General features: G+C 37.8%; 1 protein-coding gene across 1 annotated transcript in view; it reads left to right on the top strand.

The window, feature by feature from the left end:
* Positions 1 to 266: 266 nt before the first annotated feature.
* KLHL14 (kelch like family member 14) overlaps positions 267 to 25,012 on the top strand; it is a 134,626-nt gene continuing 109,880 nt past the window's right edge. The window contains exon 1 of the mRNA XM_056823858.1: positions 267 to 2,127. Within this exon, the coding sequence (XP_056679836.1) occupies positions 1,148 to 2,127 (980 nt within the window). The 5' untranslated portion in view covers positions 267 to 1,147. The remainder of the gene's footprint in view (positions 2,128 to 25,012) is intronic.

Here is a 25,012-nt window from a genome sequence, read left to right as displayed (position 1 = left end):
CTAACCAGCTTCTAACTTGAACTTCACGTAGTTAACAGAGTTAAAGCGACAGCGCCTTCTGCCCAAGAGAAAGAAACGCCAGGACAAGGGTCCCCTCCCCCCAACCTAGGACAGCCCAGGTGCTAACTATGATCCAAGTGGAGAACGCTAAACTTCTAGGGGGCGGGAGGTAACCTCCGCCAGGTTTCAAAGCATCTTTGCTAGATTAGCAAAACTGAGTGGCGGAAGGAGCAGCCAACAGTTTGAGAACCAGGAGAGCGGGGAGGGCCAGGGTGGGGGAAATGAGCTTGAATTGATAAGGACAGCTCCCCGCCTCTCGGGAGTGCACTGAGCTAGTCACCATCGCGCTCCACTGCACTTTTCCAGGAGAAGAAAAGGCTTTATTTCCTCCATCAGACTGCTATTAGCATAGTCGTTCCTAGGGGCACCACGGATAATCGAAGGTTCTCCAAGATTTGATTTGATTTTTCAAAGGCCAAGAGTCGCCCACTTTACTGGTGCTCCCGTCCCGACCTGCCCCAACACAGCTTCCCTCTCCTTTCCCCTCCAAACAAACAGAACTACGAGGAGCCCAGCAGAGGAGGGGACGCACAAGTTGGACTGGAACCTGCCACAGTCGGCTTTCTCCTAGAGCGCCCCCAGCTCCGTACTTCCTGGGCTCTTCCTTTCCTCTGGTTCTGGGCATGGACAAGAGCCCACGAGTTTACTCGGCCTTAACAGCCCCATGCACCACTTTGCCGTCGCCGCCGCTGCCGTTGCTGCCTAGCACAGAGTCAGGGTTGTTTTAGGAAAGTGAGAGGGTCTTGTGTGAGTGGGGGGCTGGGGAGAAAGAAGTCGCTGGGAGAAAAGCGGGGACCCAGATCAGGTTGGCTTCAAGAAATAAAACCCGTTCTGGTGCTGCTCACGAAGACCAGTACCCTCTGAATCATCCTCCATATACCAGTGGCAAGAGGAGGTGCTGGACCAGGGGGCAAACTGTGTATTTATTGTTGTTCTCCGCCCTCCCCCTCCCCTCCACACCCTTCCCCACCCCAACCACACCCCATCCCCATCACCACCTTATTCCCCCCCATTACTCCCCCCTCCCCCACCCCTGTTTGCCAGGTTGGAGGAGGGTTTAAAGCCAGGTGCGCTGAGGCAGCTCGCCATGTCCAGATCCGGGGACAGGACCTCCACCTTCGACCCCAGCCACAGCGACAACTTGCTGCACGGCCTCAACCTGCTGTGGAGGAAGCAGCTGTTTTGCGACGTGACCCTCACCGCCCAGGGCCAGCAGTTTCACTGCCACAAGGCCGTTCTGGCCTCCTGCTCGCAATACTTCCGATCCCTTTTCTCTAGTCACCCCCCTCTCGGGGGAGGGGTCGGTGGCCAGGACGGCCTGGGGGCCCCCAAGGACCCACAGCAACAGCAGCAGCAGCAACAACAGCAGCAGCAACAGCAGCAGCAGCAGCAGCAACAGCAGCAGCAGCAACAGCAGCAGCAGGAGGAGCCGGGGACTCCTTCCTCCTCCCCCGACGACAAGCTGCTGGCCAGCCCACGGGCCATCAACAATCTGGTGCTTCAAGGCTGTTCGTCCATCGGACTACGCCTGGTGCTGGAGTACCTGTACACGGCCAATGTGACCCTCTCTCTGGACACGGTGGAGGAGGTGCTTTCGGTCAGCAAAATCCTGCACATTCCCCAGGTCACCAAGCTGTGCGTGCAGTTCCTCAACGACCAGATCTCGGTCCAGAACTACAAGCAGGTGTGCAAGATCGCCGCGCTGCACGGCCTGGAGGAAACCAAGAAGCTGGCCAACAAGTACCTGGTGGAGGACGTGCTGCTGCTCAACTTTGAGGAGATGCGCGCCCTGCTGGACTCGCTGCCGCCCCCCGTGGAGTCGGAGCTGGCGCTTTTCCAGATGTCCGTGCTTTGGCTGGAGCACGACCGAGAGACCCGCATGCAGTACGCGCCCGACCTCATGAAGCGCCTCCGCTTCGCCCTCATCCCAGCCCCAGAGCTGGTAGAGCGGGTCCAGTCAGTGGATTTCATGCGCACCGACCCGGTCTGCCAAAAGCTGCTGCTGGACGCCATGAACTACCACCTGATGCCCTTCAGGCAGCATTGCAGGCAGAGCCTGGCCAGCAGGTAAGAGACAACAAAGGGAAGGGAGGTGGGGGAGGAGGGAGGCTGAGTTAACCCTGGAAAGAGGGGAGGGGTGCCTGTGCGGAGAGAAGTGTATTGGATGAACAGGCTTATTCTTGGATAGGCTTAAAATGCAAACAGATAATTAAGACATTTCTTCTGAAAGTTAATTTCAGTATCCCCGAAGGGTCAATTGAGAGCTAGAGGACTTGCAGCCCCATATAACCTAAATTCTCATTTCCCAATAAAATTAGGCATGGTGGCACATAGACTGACTATGGCACAGGCAGATAAGTGGGGGGCTGGAGCTGGGGCAGTTAAAAATGATGCATGTGCAGAGCTCCTTGGTAGCCTCTATAGTTAGCACATCCTCCAATTCCAATTATAAGCTGCCTGCTTCCTTGAGGGAAGGACTTCAGTAACGAGATGTCCCCCACTCCCACCCACCCCCCTCCTCTTGCAGTCTTAGTTGGGTGATCAAAAGCGCTGGAGTGTTGCTGGGATTCAAGGAGAGCACCGCTGTTCTCCCTGTCAGACCCTCAAGTTTTTTGGTAGTTGATATTTGTTCCCTTTCAAGGTTATAATTATTGAGGTGCTTTGTCTGTAGTGATGCTGCTGAAAACCCTGTCATTCATCTGCCCAGGAAAACTTTTCCATCTTACGGAAATCCATTCTTTTTGCTTTTAAAGAGGGCGCACACCAACAGATGTTTAAACTGAAAGGGTTAATTGGCTCCCTGTGCCGGCACCATCCATCTAGAGGGCTAAAATGGAACAAAATTATCAGGCAGACACTAGATTTGTTGGACAAGAGTTAGTGTATGCTTAATCTGAAGTCACAAAGAAGTTGTCGGGTGGATTGTTCTTGTTTATAATTGTGTTGTATGTTGCCAACAGTATTACCTTGTAAGGGCCAGGGAGGGAGAAATAATGTCTATTAAATACACAGTTTTGGGTAAAAGATTCTAAGGATGGGCAACCATCACTTGCTAGCTTCAATTTTAAAACCTTGTTATGAGTCTTGGCAGAGGGCTTTTTGTTGCTGATTTTAAAGGGAAAAAAATGCTTCATGTTTACATGCTTAGCCATCAGTGGTTTAAAATGCCAGAGCAGGCCAGTCTAGTTAAGTGAAAGTATTGAAAATCCACTCTAACATTCTTTTACCAGGGCAATCTCTAAAAAAGGGGATATCTACTTGGTACAACCCTATAAGCTCTCACCTTTGTGTTTTAGCCATGTTGCTTTTATTGACTTCATAATCAAGGTTTCTAATATACATTATTTTTTCAGTGTTTTTTTAAAGCTCTGATAAAAAAGGGTGGGGAGAACCATGGCATGGGAATACATAAACTGGGAAGTATTTATACTTGCAAACCTCAGAAAACTGTAGGCAATTAATTAATTAATTAATTGTGAGGTCAAAGTATTTCAGAAGTGAGATGAAAATCATAGCAAGATGGCTTGCCCCTAGACTTGCGACTAATGAAGAAATAGAGTACAAATTCAAAGAAAATATGGTTATGTTTATTTTATAAGATTTCCTCTTTTGTCCAAAGACCAGAATACTGTAGATTTTCTGTGGTGGCCTAGCATTTCAATATCAAAAAATTTTGTGAGTTTTCAGTTCACATTTTAACTTTTATTTCCACTAAAGAGTCATTGTACTTAAAATCAGACTACAGAACCTGTTCATATTCAAGGTTCAGATAATACTGTCATTCAGTCCTAGTCACAAACTAATATATATAACCTTCATGAATTTAATATGCCCTCAGAAAAGAACCAAATGGATATAGAAAATGCTTTCTAGCATTTTGCCTTTTCCCATGAGTGTCTTTGGATAATGTACTTTATTTTTTAAAAGATCACATTAAAAAGAAATAGTGAAAATTTTCTGTGGACTTTCTCTCACTAAATATGACCTAGAATTCAATATTCAGAACAGTTGACTTTCAAAATGTAAAGTCCACTACCTATTTCAGTTGAGATTCTGCACACCACCTGGGGCATGCTGGGGCTTGAGTCCTGGTGGATTGCTAAGATACCAGGCTATCTGGTTCAGTGAAGATACCTTCCAGCTTCACTGGTCCATATCATTTGAAGGATATGTAGTGGTGTTCTGACCACTGAATGCTTACAAGTGTCATGGATGCTGTAAGAATCTGATACTCTTGCTGTAGGAAGGAAACTGTATTTTCCTTTAAAGGAATAAGGTGAAGGGGAAAAAAATCTCTTTTCATGTCAACCCACACTGTTGATTCTATACTAATGTAATTTTGTTACTTCATGGAGGCTATTAAAAACTGGTGTTTTTAAATTGTTTTCAGGGAACCAAATATTTAATAATATATTTTCATTTATAATATTGAAAAATAATTTAACAGTGAAGTTCTCAACATTAATGTAGACTGAGTTGCAGCTTTTAGAATTTTATCTACTCTGTTCCTTCATCTGTAGCATATTAACTTACATTGTCAAGACTTCAATTCTGGTTTACAGGAAAAATGTTTTCAGAGCAGATCTAATCATATTTGAAATGAAATTATTTTTATTTAAAGATATTCTTTAAAAAAGAAAAAAGCACCTTAATCATGATTGGAATATGTATGTAGCATTCCAAATGTGGTATATGGAAGTTTCTGAAATCCAGAAACTGAAGTAGAAAATTGAATCTGACTGGTCTGTTGGGCTAAATGCACGATGTGAATAAATATCACTTGAAAAGTAAATTGACTTTTTAAAAAATGATATGTTGTATGCTGGACTTTAAGAATAATGTAATAATATCCTGCTAATACAGTAATAAAGGCATTCTTAGTATTCTTTTCAAGATAATTATATGACTTTACATTTTAATTAAAATACCTACAAAGAAAACAAAACTCATAAATATCAAGGCTCATTATTGCTTTACTTACATAGCTTTACTAAGTTTATGGCTCTGAGTTAGGTTAGTCATGTCAAAAATGAATAAAGGCCTATGACTATATTAAATGATTCAGAGTCAAATTGTATACATTACTCAGATATATATATGGAAATAAAGAAAATCATTTTAACGTTTTCCTTACTGTTCCCTAGAAGAAATGCTGAATTAAGGAAATCAGGACCTCTTGAAAAGTTTCTGACAATACCATTCATATTTAGACTTGAAAAGTAATTTTTTATAAATTTTTGAAAATAGTAAAGAAGTCCTATGGAAAACTGTATAGTACATAAAAAAATTAAATAAGCTTTTCATTCTAAATACACCTTGAATTTAACTGGAAGTTCTTTACTTATTGACTTTTGGGGGGACCAGTATTTTCCTCTAATACTAGCTTTAAAAATTATGACACAAAAGCATTTTGATGAGTTTGGAATAATTAGAATTTTTGGACTATTCTTCAGGTAGAAGAAAGTATGTTAGACCACATAATCAATACGAAATTCCCAAAGTTATACTTCATGGTAGCTTGTTTTTATATATTATGGTGAAACTTAGATAGGAGATTACTTTTTAGAAACCATCTATCTAGGAGGCTAGATTTTCTCTTCAGATTTTAAGCCATGAAGTAATCACAATTGTGCTTTTGAAGGCCACCTGTCACCATTACTATTTTGTAAGGAATGTAGGCTATCTCCCTACAAAGATTTCACTTCATACAGAGTATACTCTATGTGAACACATCCAAGAGAAAATATTGCACAAGTTGCTGGGATAACCTCTGTATAAACATCAGGGGTGCTGATAATCTAGCTGCTAGAGTGATGCTTCAGTGGCTTAAGATGTCACTAGATAGTATCCTAAGATCCCTGCCTAGCTCAGTTCAGAGTTGCTGAGTTTGGTGTGTTTAAAGGACGATAGGCTTAAACAAGAAAAGTGTTCATTTAAAATTCAGACACAGCATTTTCCATTGATGCTGGTCTTACCAACCCATTAGGTATTTTAACAATTCAAACTAAATGTCATATTTATTATACATTCTCTAAACTGTTAACCTTCCACATTAGTTTGATCATCTCAGATATGAAGTTAATAACTAGTAAGATTTTTATATCAAAACTGACTATATTCATTCATACAAAATTGTCTATTGCCTGAAATAATATTGATTACAAAAATGTATCACAGGTGTGGGATGCCAATTTTTTCATCTTCTTCCAAGTTGATTGAAATGGAAAGGCATAAGAACTGAGAGCTATTATGATTTTATATCTTGAAAATGACTTGCAGACACAATTCAGAACTGGGATTAAGATTTCATATGTGTATTTTTTTCTTTTATCTTAACAAAGTGGTACTCACTTGTTACCTCATAAATACATCACTAATCAACCAATTTTCTAATCTAAAAAAAAAAGGGGGGGGGGATAATCTTATCATCCTCAGCTCTCCTCTCTCTGCAAGGAGAGGTTATAAGAATTAACTAGTTAAGTAACCAGTTCTTGCAGCTGGAAGGGCAACTGAAGCCATACATAGTCAATTCTAAAATTGAGTCCAAGTTGGTAGATAAACGTTGGTATCACCCTTCAGTGCTAGAAGAGGAAAATACAATTTAAAATTATTTTATTTGGAAATCATTTGGGAGATATTAGAGGGTGAACTACCTCATGTTTAAAAGAAGAATCTCCACTAATATTATTATATATTTTACAAAAAAGCCAAAATGCCAGAAAGAATATCCTCAATGTATTTTTTTCTAAATGCAAAGTTAAGTTTTCAAGGTAAAAGTTGACTGCAAAGACTAAAGATCAAGATTTAGCTAATAATTTTGCTGATTATCTAATTAAAACAGTGAAGAGGTCATTTTTTCCAAAATTGTAAAATGTAAGGTCACACATTTCTGAAAATAGGGGAAAAATTGGATAAGAAGCCCACAGTACTCCCCTTTGGGAACCTGGCAAGTGTGCTGAAATAGTTGGAGATTTAACTCAAAAGAGGTGATAATTTGTTGTAGGGAGAGGGGAGGGAGGAGGTACCTTGTGATTTCATAGTCATTGGTTTCCATATTTCAGTGATCACTAAAGTGCAAATGTCTGTTTCTATTACCAATCAGCTAAATCAATCATTTAAATGAAAAGGTGAACGAGATCCCCCCTTAAACCCCACTTTATATCCTCAACTTCTTTGTTCCTTAAAACATCCGAATTCCTAACTCCTAATTCAATTGATTGAGTTTATAGAAAAACCCATTTCTTTCTTGTCAATATACAGTATTAGGTCCAAGTATAATATGGATCAAAATTTATGATTCAGTTCATTCCAGAATGAAGAGGTAAAATTGAGGCACAGTTAGTACATACTTTAAATACATGATGTATTCATTTCAGTTACATAATACATACATTAATACATACATACATTAGGATGGTAGAGTATAGATTGGTTTTTGTTTTTGTTCTCATTTTGCTTTGTTTGGAGTTTCTTTTGTGAGAACGCATCCTAACATTTTTATAACTGCCTTGGTTCTTTCTTTGTTCCATGTTGTATATAGTCAAAATAATTGTTTTTTTTAAAGGCATAACAGAACTTATTGTCTTACCTTTGATTTTTTTTAACATTTTGAAAATAGTAATCAAGAGTCAATAAATATTTTATTAAGTACTTTGTGTCAGACACTGTGCTAACTGCTGGAGATAAAAAGAAATCATATGACAATCTTGGCCTTTAAAGAGCTCACAACTCTAATGGGGAAGACAACCCAGGTTGATAAAGGCCATCCACCTTCGGGGCATGATGTGGTCCTGCAGTAGGGGTAGGAAGTGTTCTGAGGAAGTGAGATTTTCAGAGTTGATTTCATCTTGCAGGACAATGAGTTTCTGGAGACCATGAAATCCAGAAAAATAGCAAAGTGGGAAGGAATTAAGTGAGTTTTCTGGTCGTCCTTCTTAAATGTTGAAGTATCTGAGAGGATCTTTTCAATATCTCCTCTCTCCTCTCTCCATTCAAAGACAGGGAAGGGCCATAGAAGCACCTGAAGAGGTATGAGTTTCAGAGTTGATTTTGACTTAGAGAAGAATAAGGTTTTAGAAATTAAGAAGTTCAGGAAAGCAAATTTTGCTGATTTCAACAAATCTAAAAACTTTATCACCCAATTTGATATTGTATTAGGCCATAAAACCTCCTTCCCAACTTTTCTTCAGGCTGTAAAGTGTTAAAAACACATTTGGGGAATTCATGTTCCAGGCATGGTTCTCTCCACTGTACTTACCCATTCATTGGCACTGAGGACATAGATAAGTGGATGCTAAGATTAGCCACCAATGCACTTTCTGGCTTGTTGAAAACAAAATGAGCCAATATGTTTAGAGCACTTAGTCAAATCAGTTGAATAATTCTATAAGCATTTTCTATATCTGCTATGGGGAAGAATATTGTGCTAAATTCTAGGAAGACAAAGACAAAATGAAAAGCCAATATAGTCTGTAATCTCAAAGAACTTATATTCTCTGGAGGAAATCTTTGATAATGATAGGTCTATGTGGGAACCCTTCAAAGACTTGAAGCTTGAGTTTTAACTAAGGATGCCAATCTTTGAGGTTTTTAAGGGATAGGGTATTAGGTTGGTATTAGTTACATTTCTTGGAGAATAGTAAAGAAAAGACACCTGAATAGTTAGCTAGCTGTTCATGCTTCCAATTTTCCTTCATCTTCAGAGGATAAATACAACAGCTAGAAATAGTGATTTAAAAGTAGTCACAGGGATAGGATTGAGAAATAAAATAGAAAAGCTATAGGATAAGCTCACTTTAAATCCACTGGTTCTATTATCAGAATTCTAAAATGACATTTCATTCAGGTAGCATTTTGTATATTTAGAGCTTTTATTGCCATACAGTAAGATTGTGCCTAATTGAAATGCATTCCATTTATAAGTCCATATTAGCAATGATATGTTTATATTAATTAAAATAAGACATTTTCTGTATTCTTCCATTCTTGGAATTTTCAGAAAACAAGTAACTTGTCCTTGAAACTCCTATTTGCTGTTTAGAAAATATATAATGCTTATGGCACTGTGGTTGACTTTTTTAAGGCTTTAGATTATACTGTTGCAATGTAGATGAGGGAATTTCAGCTAAGTGAGATTCCTCTGAGTTTAAAGATAATAATAATAGCTAACATTTATATAGTATGTACTATGTTCTAGGCATTGTCCTAAGCACTTTACAATTATTATCTCATTTGATCCTCACAACAACCCTGAAAGATAGGGGCTATTATTATCCCTGCTTTATAATCAATAAAACTGAGATCAATAGAAATAATAGTTTTTTAAAAAATCTTTTTCATTGCCCTTTCTTATAAATAACTTCTCAGTAAAAATAATGAATAGTGGCTTGCCACAATAAAGCTGAAGTATGAAGTACTAGGCAGAAGCTAAAATAGTAGGAAAAGGAAAGGCAAAGTGAGAAGATCTGAAGAAAAAACCCATTATCAGTAAGTGAAATAATGAGGATGAGATGCAAAAGAGATATCAATCAAGCAGGCAATATTTTTACTATGTACCACTAGGTGCTAAGGAAACAAAGAAAAAGTGTAAACACTCCCAGGCTTCATGGAGCTTACATTCTAACAGAGGAGATAATATGTACTTCTACTGGGATGGTTGTACACATCTACTTTGATAGACTTTATGTCAATTTTGCATAAAATATATACAGAATGGATATGTCTACTTTGTATAAAATGTATATACAATGTACCGAATGGATATAAGGTAATGTAGAAGGGTAGGCACTAGCAGCACCTGGAAGTCAAGAAAGATCATCTGTAGAATGTTGTGCTTGACCTAGACCTAAAAGGAAGCAGGAGGCATAGGTGAAGAGGAAAAGCATTCTAAGTACGAAGGGCAACCAGTGAAAAGGCTATGATAGATCTGTAGATATGGATCTGTGATGTAGCAGTTTGTGTGAGGAATAGTAAATAGGACAGAAAAACTGGAAGGTAAAATGTGTGAAGTGGAGTAGTATGAAAGAAGACTAGAAAGGTAACAAAAGGTCCCAGATTGTAAAGAGCTCTAAAAGCTAAATCAAAGAATTACAATTGATTCTGGAAGTGATAGAGTCACTGGAATTTACTGAGGAGTAGGAGACATTGTGAGAATGGCACCTGGATAAATTTACTTTGGCAGCTATATAGGGGAGAAAGTATAGTAAAAAAGGCTTGGAGTTAAGTCAGTACTAATTTTTGGTATTGCAATAGTGAACTAAGGTAATAACTATGTAATGAGAGAGGAGAGATAGAGAGACAGACACACACATACAGAGACAGAGAGATAGAGAGACGGGGGGTGGGTAAGATATGACAAGATTTGACAATTGGTTGGAAATAGGGGAAGAGTAAGGAGTTGAAAATGACACGAGTTTTCATCCTAGGTAACTGGGAGGATAGTGGAACTATAGTACTTAAACAATGATAGGAAAATTCAGAAGGATAGATTTGGTAAGTCTATAGGATATCCAATTTAAGATGTAGACATAAAGAAATGTAGACTATATAGCAGTTGCATAGTTGTTATTGCCTTTTGCTTTTCCATGTATACTTGCTCTATCAGCAATCTCCACCCAACTCCAAATGTTAACTCCATGAAGAGAGAAGCTATTTCATCATTGTCCTTGTAGCTTTAGCATCTAACATAGTACATTGCATGGTTGTGTGCATGTATGTATTTGTGCAAATCTTATTAATGAGAATTGGAGAGTTATCAAGTGGTTTATCAAATAGAAGGGGTGACATGGTTAGACGTGCACTTAAGCAAAATCATTTTGGCATCTGTACAGAAGTAATTCATCTCATGTTCCTAGACATAAATTCTTCCATAAAGGGGACTTCCAATGAAGCCATTCCCTCTACCAGGTAGGGAATTTCCTATTAGGAGATTCCCTCTACAAACTGTTTTCTATCATCCACTGAACTGCATTGTGCTTCATCTTATTTACAGTAGACACCCAATAAATGTTTTTTTAATTAAGCTGGGAATAGAGGATAACTTAGATTTTGAGCTTGAAAAGAGTTATAAGATCTTTTAGTCATAGGCTTAAAATCACAGATAGATCTAGAGGGGACATGAAGCTATCAAGCCTAGTTCCCTCATTTTGCTGTTGAGGAAACTGGACCCCAGAGAAACTAAGTGATATGCTAAAGGCCACAAAGGTAATAAGTGGCAGAATCTGCACCTAGATTCTCTGACTCCATATCCAGAAATAACTGATTTCATTGCTCCATGTTACCTCCTAAGAAAATCATCATACAAACACATATGCATACATACATATATATACATACATACATAGAAGGAAACTAAAGGGTTAAGGGAATAAATATCATAAAAAGAAGAAAAATTAGAAAAGAGAAAGGACTAGGTGAGGATATGCATAAAAGTCCTTTAATTCTATATATAGTGAATATATATTTAGCCACTATTTGGCCTATTGGTCATAGTATTTATTTGGGAAAAACAAAATACTTTAAAGCCTTTAGAGAAGGACTCCCTGAAGGAAAAAAATCTCAACAGTGACCTCTAAGACAAATTGCAAATTTTGCACAAAGATCATAACATAAGAAAGTAGTTTCAGAAGGACCAAAAGTCAATTAGAAGAAAGTAAAATGCAAAAAAGCTTTTTTAAAGCTTTCATATTGCCTCGATGTCTTATGAGGTTGACAAAAGAACTGGAGGAAAGCTACAAAACATCCTAAGACCTTTCCAAACAGTGTCCCTGTTTTAGAGTCTTACATACAAGGGGTGCTTGTGATGATCACAAAAGACATAAATTCTCTTATGGCAAAATAGAAGAGAGCTAAAGATTTTCTTACATAGTTTAATTCAGGGACAAAAAAAATTGCCAGCTCTTGACATTTGTGAGAACATAGCAGCATTTCTGGGTGAGTCCAGAAGATGCAAGTTAGCAATGAATTACTAGAATTATAACTATTAAAAAGTTGTTAAATTCTGTTCTTTGCATTTGTATATCAATAATCAGGGTTCTTCAAGCCTTTAAAGTGAGATGGAGGATATCCTCAGGATGAAACCTGGGGAGCCAGAGGAAAGTGGAGAGAAGAAATGAGAGCTGTCCTTAAAACTTTCATTATACTCAGAGACAGCACACAGCTTGTTCCTCTAAAGAGAAAGCATTTTAAAGCAACACAACAGAGAAACAAAACTACTAACTTACAAAGTTTTAAATGTTTTATGCTCTATATTTTTATTTTATTTTAATTTTTAACTAATAAGCATTTATTTTCTACCTCCTTACTTTCTCTTCCCCATTTTCCAAAAAAAGAAAAAGAAAAAGGAAGCAAAATTAAACTGCATTGAACAAATACCATACTCTGACAAAGTACACATGCACATTGGCCATGTCCAAAAACCCATTTTATTCTGTACCTTGAGTCTGTCACCTTTCTGTCAAGAGGTGGGATAGCATGCATCATCCTGAGTTCTCTAGAATCGTGCTTGATTATTGCATCAGGCATTCTCAAACCTTGTATCTTTTCCCCCAAAGAATTAGGAGGGAGAATACGTCTTCTTTACTCCCTTAATCTCCTAAACTCAACTTTGAGCTTTTATTTACTGATACTCTCTATGTTTTGATTTTGGCATGTAGGTCCCTGCTATGTCCAAAAGAGTGTTAGTGATTTGCATCTGCATGAGGACTCTCTGAGCTTAATCAGAATGGAGATTGATACAGTGGAGGCTTCAGTAAAGTGAATGGAAGAATTATAGTCAGTTTTACTTCCTTGCTTCATTTGCCTTCAGGTGCCACTGAAGACAGGCTAGCATGAGACAGACAACAAAAGTGGAGAAAGAATGGTGTGAGTATTGGAGTAGAAAGGGACATTTGAAAACATCAAGGCTCTATGAAGGATGTGTGTGGCTAATTACACACATGTATATAAGATGAGATCCAAACTCTAGGATACTGGATTTTTCTTGGAATATATTAGTAGTCCTTACTATATCAATCTACCTGCATGCATATACATACATACATACATACATACATAAATACAGGTTATATACATGTGTATACTTACATACATACACATACCTGCATAGCATACATTTATAAATATATATACACACACACACATTTTCCCTCCAACAAAGCTATTGTTTTTGTCTCCATTTGTGCTTGTATAGTGAGATATATATATCACATATATACATGCCTGTATAATATACATATACGCACAAATATATACACACAACCTCCAATAAAACCATTGTTTTTATATTTCTCTTTGTGTATGTGTGTATGATGCTTCATTGACCAGTAAGTTGCAAACCTGCATCCAACAAGAATTTATTGAGGTGGAAGAAAAAAAAACAAATTGTCTTGAAAGGAAGATCAAATAATCACATTAGTAAATCCTGCGTTGGTACTAAGCAATTTCCCATAGTTTTGTCTTAGTTTTATGTACTCCAAACTGACCAGCTAACTTTATAACTGACCTCAATAGAAAATTTGGTGCAGAAGAAAATAATTACAAGATAAAACAACAATTATATGTTAGTCTAAGGTAATCCAAGTGGTGGTGGAGCTTAGACTAACATATTTTGGGGAATTTTTGCAATGAATGCTTAACATGCAGGAAAATGGATATAATAGCTCTTAGCCTGTAATGTTTCACTGTAAAAGACACGTTTTATGTGGCAGGTAAGAGAGCAAAACTTGGTAGTACTTGTTGCTTGAGCAACTGGACTATATATCGGAGTATCAGTTTCTGACATCCTAATTGGCTATGTCTATCCTAAGTGGAAGGATGTCACAGTTATTTATCCTAAGATGACATCATGATATCATACTTCTCACCTGTGGATAGGAGCAAAAAATGGAGCTTGGTCAAGGGATGATCATTTTCCAGAAGTGAGTAAAAGGGAAAGGGAGACAGAAACAGAGACAGAGAGAGAAGGAAAGGGAAGGAAGGAAGGAAAGAAGGAAGGAAGGAAGGAAGGAAAGAAGGAAGGAAGGAAGGAAGGGAGAGATGGATGAATGATATTTGGAAGCAGAGGACCTAGGTTCTGTAAGGAATTAAATTTAGGATTTACTAAATATGTGAGAATTCTAAAATAATATGGTGGTCACAAATTTAAAATATTATAGGTCAAGTCAAAAAGATTTTTGAAAGCTTTTATTTACAAAGAGGTGGAAAGAGTGAAAGTAGAGAAATGTAAAAAGAGGGTAGAGAAGAGGTCTAGCCTATCACACTAAATATTGCTCTGGTGCTCAGCTCAGCCTGACAGGGCTTGTTAACTCTTGACAACCCAGCTGCCCCTGAGCTAATGTTCTAAAAGGAAAGTTAACATGCAAACAACTGTGTCCTTTTAAGATATACACAGAAGAGATAGAAGAGAATTTTAGTGAGGAGGTACAAGCAGTGGGCAAAGGCATAGAGGCACACCAGGAAAGGACTCCTTCAGAAAGTGGGGTTTGAGTTGTTTTGAAAGAAACCAGGAAAATTGAGAGGGAGAAATGATGAGGGAAAATATTCCAAGCTTAGGGAAAAAGCAGTAAAAATGGAAGGTGAGTGTCAATGAATTATAGAGAAAATTAACACTTGAGAGGGGCAGCTAGGTACCATAGATCTAGGCTTGAAATCAGGAAGATTCATCTTCATGAGTCTAAATCTGGCCTCTGATACTTACTACCTATGTGACCCTGGGCAAGTCACTTAACCCTGTTTGCCTCAATTTCCTCTTCTATACAATGAGTGGGAGAAGGAAATATCAAACCACTCCAATATCTTTGCTAAGAAAACCCCAAATGAGGTCACAAAGAGTTAGACACAGCTGAAATGACAGAACAACAACAATAAAATTTAAGAAGATTTGAAGGTAGAAAGAGATCAGTTATGGGGGCAGCTGGGTGCTCAGTGGATTGAGAGCCAGGCCTAAAGGCATGAGATCCTAGGTTCAAATCTGACCTCAGACACTTCCAGCTGTGTGACCCTGGGCAAGTCACTGAACCCCCATTGCCTAGCCCTTAGCATTCTTTTGCCTTGGAACCAATACACAGTATTGATTCCAAGATGGAAGGTAAGGGTTTAAAAAATGATTAAATAAATAAATATGTATACTTAGAATTATTACATTTAGATATAAACATATAAAGCAGTTCTTTTATGGCTACTGAGAAAAATAGAGAGGAATGGAATAGTTGAGAGATGGATACATCTTTAAGGACATCCCAGAAGAAGGAATATACTCAAAACAAAACAAAACTGAACAAGCATTCTTGGTTTGATGGTTTTGCATAGCCAGTCCTCATGGGGATCAGCAGGAGACACTGCTTTGCTATTCAGGGTTTTCAGTTATGTAGGAGACTCAACTGAGAGCTTCACTTCACATCATCAGAGCAGTTCTTGCCAGGTAAACCAGAGGGAAATCCATCTTTAGAATTAGTTGTCCAATCCTATAATTCTTTTCTATAACCATGGCACAGTTTGCTTTAAGAATCATGGAATCAAAGGACAAATCCAAGAAACATCTCCTATTCTTCATGGTAGTCTAGGTCTTACTCTTGTAGGATAGTTGCTTTTTAGGTATGTGTATGCAATGATCAAAATAATCATTCTTTTAATCCAATCAATTTGTCAATCAACAAGTGTTTATTAAGTATCTTCTTCTTTTTTTTCTTTAGCCCTTACCTTCCATCTTGGAATCAATACTATGCATTGGCTCCAAGGCAGAAGAGTGGTAAGGGCTAGGCAATGGGGGTCAAGTGACTTGCCCAGGGTCACACATCTGGGAAGTATCTGAGGCCAGATTTGAACCTAGGACCTCCCATCTCTAGGACTGGCTCTCAATCCACTGAGCCACCCAGCTGCCCCCTATTAAGTATCTTCTATGGACCAGGCAGTGTATAAAACATTGGGGTATATACAGAGACAAAAATGAAACAGTTCCTGACTTCAAGGAGAATAAGTTCCACAGGGGAAGATAACATGTGCATACCTATAAAATATACCAAAAAATAAGATCATTTAGGGGGAAGGCATTAGCTGTTGGAAAGGAGAGAATCAGGAAAGTATTGTTATAGAAAGAGGCATTTGAGCTTAGCTTTGGTGGAAACCACAGATCCTAAGAGGTAGGTAGAATTAGAGGGAGTGCATGCTAAACATGGGAGACAGGATTCACAAAGGCAAGGAGAGGAAAGAGAGGGAATGAACTCATCTTACTGAAGAACAGCTAGAAAACCAATTTGGCTGAACCAGAGGAATGTATGATAACTCTGAAAAGGCTGGTTGGAGCCAAATGGTAAAGAGCTTTTGGCATACCCAACAAAAGGATTCATATTTTATTCTGGAGGTAATAGTAGATCATTTGTTTGAGGAGTACAGTTACATTTTTGGACCTGTATGTTATCAGATTTTATCTTCAGAGCAATCCTGTTAGGTAAGCTAAGCAGATATTATTATCAGAACCATTTTACAGATGAGGAAGCTGAAGTTCAGAGAGTTAACTTGTCCCTTGTCACCGAGTTAGTTGGTGGCTGAGGAAAAGCTTCGCATATTTTCCTGCCAAATATTATGTTATTTTTATTACACTATACTTCTTCTGATGGAAAAGCATGAAGGAATTCCCAGTGCTGCAGGTGTGCTACATTTGGACACTGTGTGAGGCAGGGGCTTCTCAAAATCATGATAATCTCCTTTTATCAGATGTAGTCTATTTGCCTCAATAAATAGTCTCCATAACATAGAAAACAAATCCAACTCCAACATAGACTCAGTACTTGTTGGAGAACCCTCAGAATACTGAATTTTTAAAAATAAAATTTTGAGAGGGAGAACCTCTAAATTACTTAGAATCTGGATCCAGAATGGAGATTGAAATTAAGAATAGATTGGGTGTCGTGGACTTCTGATAATGCTCAGTTCTTCACCCACCTGCTCACTATAATTCTTAGAGAAATTTATAGAAGCAGGCCAGGGAGGAAAGTGGGCTCAGGACCTCTCACACACAGTGAGAGCATCTCTAGATTATTTCATTATATCCTGAACTGTAGTCAGATTTGTTCATTGAAGTTAGTGGTACCTTGCACCTCTTCAGAAAGATCATTTATTAAGGGGTATCAAGAAAAAGCTAATGCATGTCCTTCTTGTAGTTGAATAGTTTGTTCATCTTGGCTTTTCCAATGACCAGGCTCATAAAACAAACTTTAGGTAGGAAATGTGGAATTAAAAAAGTGAACTCTATGTAGACCATAGACATAATAAGCTGGACAGTAAAGTCAAAGCCCTATACATTAGGGTCAGAGGAGCTTAGATATATTAATGGAACTGATATTGTTCAGTAAATCTTGAATTTTATGGTCACAGGATTCCTTTACACTCTGAAAAATTTTGAGAATCCTAAAGATATTTTATTAACATGGGTCATATCTGTCAATAATATTGTGGTTCAGTTGTTTTCAGTCATGCCCAACTCTTTATGACTCCATTTGGGTTTTCCCTGGCAAAGACACTAGAGTGGTTTGCCATTTCCCCTCCATTTCACTTTACAGATGAGGAAACTTGAGGCAAATAGGGTTAGGTGACTTGCCCAGGGTCACAGAGCAAGTCAGTGTCTGAGGACAGATTTGAGCTCAGGAAAATGAGTTTTTCTGACTTGAGGCCTAACATTCTATCCACTGTCCCACATAGCTGCCTCAATATTTATTGCATTAAAAATTAAAACTGATCCTTTAAAAATGTTTAATAATTAGCTTAAATACCAATAACATACCTATTATGATATGTTAATATAAATAATATTTTTATGAAAATCTGGCCTTTTTTAGAAAAATTAGTGAGATTAGCACTGTTTTTACATATCTTTGCAAATTCCTTTCATATATAGCTGAGGAGATTCTAATACCAGCTTCTGTATTCAGCTGATTTCTATCCTTTGTGATTTTTTGATTGAAGTATATTTAAAAATATCTGGTCCCCCACAGATATATTGTTGAGAAGTATTTTAATAGGCAACATATCAGTATCATTGTTAAAATGATTTTGACCTCATAGAATCAATGAAAGGGTCTTAGAGAACCTCAGAGGTCCAAGGACCATACTTTGAAAACTATTGGTCTAGTCAAACCCTGTGGGGTGATAGATGAAGAAATTGAGGCTCAGCGGCTTAAATGACTTGACCAGGGTCACCACAGTAAGTGACAAAGGCAGAATTCAAACCCATGTTCTCTGACTTCAAATCCAGATCTCTTCACTATTCTCTTCTCATCCCCAAACTTTTAGTAACTTTGCCATTGACTAGTTGTGAAATCCTGTACAAGTCACTCAACAGGAAACTCCATGGAGTTCAGTTGTCTAGTTTAGGAAATGAGGGGATTAGAGGAAATGATCTCCCTCCAATTCTATCATTCAATAATTCCATGTTCCTAGAGAAACCAAGAAAGCAGAATAAAAACTATCCATCATCACTAAATCCCAAGCCTAAGATTTCTCCAGTTAAGGAAAAAGCAAAGTACTGTGGCAATAATCCCAGTAAAATCCATGGCTGATAGACAGGCCATACTTTGTGAAAGAAACACTGTTTTAATATGATTACTCAAACAGATACCTTAAGTTTCAGAAAACATTCTTTTGATGTGAGAGAAAGAAAACAACTTATGTTACACTTATGAATATTCTTAGGAAGATGTTTAACTATTCTATGGCAAAGGGATATTGTGGTCTTAGGTAAAGTAAAAAGATTTCATAATTTAATAAGAGAAAGAAGAAAATATGATAGATAACTTGAAGTCTCAATAGGAAAACTACCTTCTGAAATTCTTTGATCCCATCACAACTTCCCAGAAGGCAGAGCTACAAAAACTTTCTTATGATTCCGCTGTCTAAATATTCATTATAAGTTCAGATTAATTCTACTTGGAATCACCTCAATCCCAAAATTTTTATCAACTATTTACAGAAGACAAATAGAATTCTAGGCACAGTGCAATAGAATAGTGTAGTAGCATGCTTTCTAATCACCAATCATTAAGCATTTATTAGGCACCTGCTATATGCCAGGCATTGTGCTAAGCATGGGGGTTACAAAAATAAAATACATTGCAAACAAGGTATATGCAGGATAAATAGGAAATAGTTAATAGAGGGAATGCACTAGGATTAAGAGAAGAGAAAGATTTCCTGTAGAAGATGGGATTTTAGTTAGGATATGAAGGAAGCCAGAGAAACCAAAAGGTTAGGATGAAGAGAAAGATCATTCCAGGCATGAGAAAATACCTGGAACTGAGAAATGGAGGGTCTTGTTCATGGAAGAGCTAGAAAGGCAATGTCCATGGATCGATTGGTATATGGCAGGGAGTGAGATATAAGATGACTAGAAAGGTAGAAGTGGGATAGGTTATAAAGGACTTTGAATGCCAGACAAAATATTTTATGTTTGGATCTTAAAGGTGATAGGAAGCTGCAGGAGTTTGAGTAGTGGCTGAGATGACTGAACCTGTGCTTTAGGAATATCACTTTGGTAGCTGAATGGAGGATGGACTGGAGTAAGGAGAGACTTGAAGCAATTAGATCCACCAGTAGGCTACTGCAGTAGTACAGATAAGAAGTGATGAGGATCTGTACTATAATGGGAGCAGTGCTAGAGGAGAGACGAGGTCATATATAATGAGGTCTTATAGATGCAAAGATGAAATTTACAAGCCTTGATAATATTGATGCATATTGATGGATGATGGATATTGGGAGTGAGAGATAGTGAAGACATGAGGATCCTAGGTAATGAGCCAGTGGGACCGGGAGGATAGTGATGCTAATAGGGAAGGTAGAAAGGCAAGAGGGTTTAGGAGAAAAAGCTTTATGAGGCAGGTGGGGTCATTTACCACTTGTCTAACCCTGGTCTAACCTTGGACAAGTTACTTTCATGTGAAGTAAGACAATTTCTGCAGTGCTTTACAATTTACAAAGCACATTCTTAGCAAAAATTCTATGAGATTGAGAGTGAAAAAAATTATCCTAATTTTGTCTTTTATGAAGACACAGAAGAAAGGTAAATGATTCACCCATGATTACCATAGCTAGTAAGTGGAATGTTCAGGATTAAAATCATGATTCCACCAAATTCAGCACTCTTCCCACTGAATGAAACTTTTTTTTGATGGAAGCTAAGCCCTCTCCTACTTTCAACGTTTGGGGTGTAGAGAATAGAAATCTGAATAATCATTTATTGAGCTTGCCTATGTGGAGAATAATTCATAAAAATAGCTAATATATGCTACTTTAAAATTTGCAATGCATTTTAACATTTGTTATTTCATTTGATCCTCATAACCACTCTATGAGGAAGGCACCATTATTATTCCCATTTTATAGATGGGGAAGCTGAGGTTGAGAAATGTTATGTGACTTACCTATGGTCAAATAGCTAATAGTGAGGAGGAAACTCCAAGTATCAACACTGTAGCCATCCAATATCCCTCCTTATGCCCCAGATCATTTTAGTCTTTAAAAGTATAATGCACTGGCTAATTTACTACAATAACTTTTCTAACTTTCCACTTGCTTTCATGTGGGGAGAGCATGTCAGTGATTTGCTGAGATGAAATCAGAAGTGGCTATAAAATATCCAAAATTCTGGCTAGTGAAGGGTAGGAATCTGAAAGGCTTGGAACTGAGTATGAGTAGAATGATTTGGGTTTACAAATCACATTGCATTCATTATGTCATGCAACATTCAAGTTGAAATTGTAAAATAAAGACTCAACTATTACTAATCCATTTTGCAGATAAAGCCTATAACTAAAGAGGTAAAATAGCTTGACCAAGGGCAGTCAATTAATTGGCATTTAAGTGCCTATTATTAAGTGGGAGAGGGGCAACTGGGACTTGAAGTGGATAGATCAAGAAGCCTGGAGTTAAGAAGAATCATTCCCCCCCCCCCCCCCCCGAGTTCAAAACCAGCCTCAGACACTTAGAAGCTGTGTGACTACTCAGGGCAATTCACTTAACCCTATCTGTGGCAGAAGCCACATTTAGGAGGGACGGAGAAAAAGAAAGAGTCAGGAAGGAAGAAAAAAGCAGAGACAGAAAGAGACAAATAGGTTAGTAGAAGGGATCTTTGTTCCGTGATGACAATAGGGCATGATCTCTAGGACACAGTCCTGGAAAACTGTGCTGCTTAAGGTGAATGGAAAATGACTTTCCTTTTTCTCCTTCCTTGTTCCTTATTCCTCCTTACTACTATCAAAGTGTCAGTTCTTTGTTCCATTACTAATTCTGGTAGGGGTGGAAGAGTCCTTGGGTTCCAGTACCCTAGCAGTGGTGGACCCAGAAGCTGCCTCTGAGGTTTAAGAGGCTCTCCAATGTCTGTGATATCACCCTCTCAGCTGGAGGGCATCTTTGTGTCATTCAGTTAGTTATTCTTTCTCAAAAGAAATGGGAAGGATGACCAAAAAAAGGATATCTATTACCATAGATAACATCATCCAAATGCAAATTGAAATATGCCATTCTTAATTTTATTTCCTCCATAAATGTTTATCTAGTGTAAGCAATCTTTTACAACATGATGAACATAGAAATATGTTTATTTATATATATATATGTGTGTGTGTGTGTGTGTGTGTGTGTGTGTGTGTGTATACACACAATCTATATCATATTACCTGCTTTCTTGGGGAGGGAGGAGGAGTGGGACACAGAGAGAGAACATGGATTACAAAATACCAGAAAATGAATAGTAAGAAATTATATTGATATGTAATCTGGGAAACATGAAATTTTATTTTACAAAGAAAACAAAATGGGATGTTCTGATTAATGATAGTTCCCAAAATAACAACACAAATTCATCTCTGGGTTTCATTAATTGTCCAAAAACTTGGTTCTAATTTTGATTATTAGGACCATGAGTGTGATACACTCAGTTCTTGTCTCAAATTAGTTAGTGGTATAAATGAGGCTGGTTCCACAGATGAAACTGGGATAAAACTTTTCTTGCTCTGGCTATGTAGTCCTTCTCTTGTCTTGTGCAGGGAGCAATGATTCTCTCCCACCCCTTAAGAGCTTCAGATCCCATCACCATGCATAGATGCTAGAAAGCCTGTGCTCTGGACTTCTCTCTTTCATGCAAGAAGCAAGATTTAACTACTAAGTCAATCCTGATACCCAGCTTCCTCCATGGGATATGGTGAGAATTAATGAGATGTCATTTCCATGGTACTTTATGCTCTTCAGAAGAAAGGAAATTCAGTACCAAGTATTAGAATTAGGGATTATATAGGCAATCAAGCACAGAGGAGACTCAACTGTTTCTGGTTACTAGAGGCAACTTTAATTTTCTAGGGACAAGAGAAAGCAGTGAGTATAACTCTACTCACACACTGCTGCTCATTGTCATGTAAAGTGCTGGTAATGAAGTGTCAAGTGCTGTACATAATATAACCATAGACCTCTATCCAGCCCCTAGCCTAAAAATGCACAAGTCTAATAGGACCTATATATAATGGATAAAATAGAGAATAATGAAGACCAACATCCAGTTTGATCCTATGTCTGCCATTGCTCTGATTAGGCTGATGCTCACACATTCAGTTACTAGAGGATTACAGAAACTCCAGCAAGGCTAAGATGGTTTCCCTTCGAAGCTTTCCCTTCTAATCCCAATAACTTCAAAATGTGAGAAAGAACAAGGACGGTGGTGATCTTGGACACAATGAGTGATGGGAAAATCACTGAATATGCTTATTTTATATTTATTCAGGAAATACTCTTCATCTGTAATGGACTACAATCTCCTTGAAGACAGGGGCTAGTGTTATTCATCTTTCCATCTGAAGCAGAGTCTAGCATAGTGCCATACACTTTTGGGCAATTCAGGAAATGTTTATTGAATCATGCAGTAAGCATTGTAGAGCACTGAAAAAGGCACCTAAGCTTCTTTTCCTCTATTCATCTGTAAAATGGGGATAATAATACTTACTATTTAGCTACCTCAGAGAGGCATTATAAGGTCTATTTAAAGGGCTCTTCCAATGAAAATTGCTGTGTAATTACCAAGAACAACTATGATAAAGAAACCTAAATACATTAGCAAATCAGCTGGAACTCATGATCAAGGGAGTTTCCTACTCTGGAAAATTTTAAGAAAAGGTAAATTTCTGTTTGTTTGACTACAGCTCTGCCCAACAACTATCAATCAGCCTGAATGAACTTTCAAGGTCCATTTTAGACCAATTATTCTAAGGGGTCTATGTTCTTGCTTGTATTTTCCCTAAAGCTTAAATAGAGGCTCCATTCAGAAGTCCTCATTCAAATTTTCCAGGACTTCACCTAACACTATTCTTTCCTCAGCATGAAGCCAAATGTTTACTTTTTAAAAAAGACACTAAGGAAGTGGGAATATTCTTTAGGCTCCTCTACTACAATTCTACTAAGGTATAGATAGTGAGGAAGGAGAACATGGATGAGATATGCCCTTTGCATGATGGCAAAATGATACTATTTTGAAGTATGATAAAAATAATAATCCCATCTTCATTCCTCCATTCTCTATAGCCTATAGCCTTTCTCTATAGAAAGAAAGAAAGAGAATAAGAATTTATTAAGTGTATTTAATCACTGTCTCCTTAACACAACCCTAAGAAATAGGTGCTGTTGTTATTCCCATTTTACAATTGAGGAAACTGAGGCAAACAAGTCAAGTGACTTGCCCTTAGTCACACAACTAGTAAATATTTGAGGACAAATTTGATCTGTAGGTCTTCCTAACTCCAGCCCAGTGCTCTATCTCATCCACTATGCCACCTAACTACCTCGTAACTATAAACACAGCATGAGATAAATGTGCAGCTATCTCATTTGTATCTTCCACCCTCGAGTTTTATTAGTCTTTATTGAATGATGTATGGAGCAAAATAACTTGTTTAGGGGTATTTCTCTTCAATGTTAATGTTCTAATGTTAACAGGAAGATAGTTCATCATTTACAGAATGAGCTAGTTGAAACTGAGGTACATATAATAAGCACATTTTAAAATTATCCATCAAAGTAATTCCATATAAGGTGATCAAACAAATCAGCCAGTGAACTTAGAGGAAAGCAGACTCCAAAAAATGTGATTTTGTACCTTCCACCTTGTATTTCTTTGACTTTCCACTGGTTTCCCAGGAGACTTGTTGGGGCAGGTGCAGGCCAGTTTGGGTTATATTAGCAATGGAGCGATGTTCTACCTCTAAGTGATAAGGATAGAAGTACAAATAAATGGTGATAGCTAGAAGAGTGGATGAGTAGCATTCATAAATGTAGATTGGACCAGTAAAATACTAGTCATATAATTGTCTTCTAAACTCCTTTGAAGATTGGCTTTTGAAGAGAAATATTTACGTATTCCTATAAGGTTTACCTTCTAGCTTCTGGAAATCTTCTGAAAGTTGAGATTAGAATGGAGTAAAGAAAATACAAAGACTCCAGAGACTGACTCCCAAACAAGTACTTAGTAAAGGCTCAGAGGGCCCAGTTAATTCCAGATTAGCTGCTACAGTTAACTTTGCCATGGAGAGATTCAATCTTTGAACTAATCTTGATGATTTTGATAGTGTAATATTCCCTGGAGAAAAGAAAGCAGTTGAGGAATAACAGAATCAACCATCTCCACTTTGGACAAATTCAAGGGAAGGTTAGCTACAATGTATGACTTCTAGGAATATGATTCCAAAATTATTTTCATAGAAAGGAAGCTTTATTAGTTCTAAGAAATGAAACATAAAATGCAATTATCAATTTTTCAGATTTCACAAAACAATTATCTAATAATATTGATGAAAGAATTAAAATTCAAAATTTATCTCAAATTTTTGAAATGTTCATATCAATGAAATTAAATTTAATATAAAGGTAAAGTTCTCCCTTCCAGATATTCCAGAATTGATTATGCAACTATAAGACGGAGAGA

The sequence above is a fragment of the Monodelphis domestica genome, chromosome 3 (genome assembly GCF_027887165.1).
Source record: "Monodelphis domestica isolate mMonDom1 chromosome 3, mMonDom1.pri, whole genome shotgun sequence".
In the NCBI taxonomy this organism is placed as follows: Eukaryota; Metazoa; Chordata; class Mammalia; order Didelphimorphia; family Didelphidae; genus Monodelphis; species Monodelphis domestica.
Note: the sequence above shows the minus strand (reverse complement) of the source record. Positions and strands in the feature narration are given on the sequence as shown.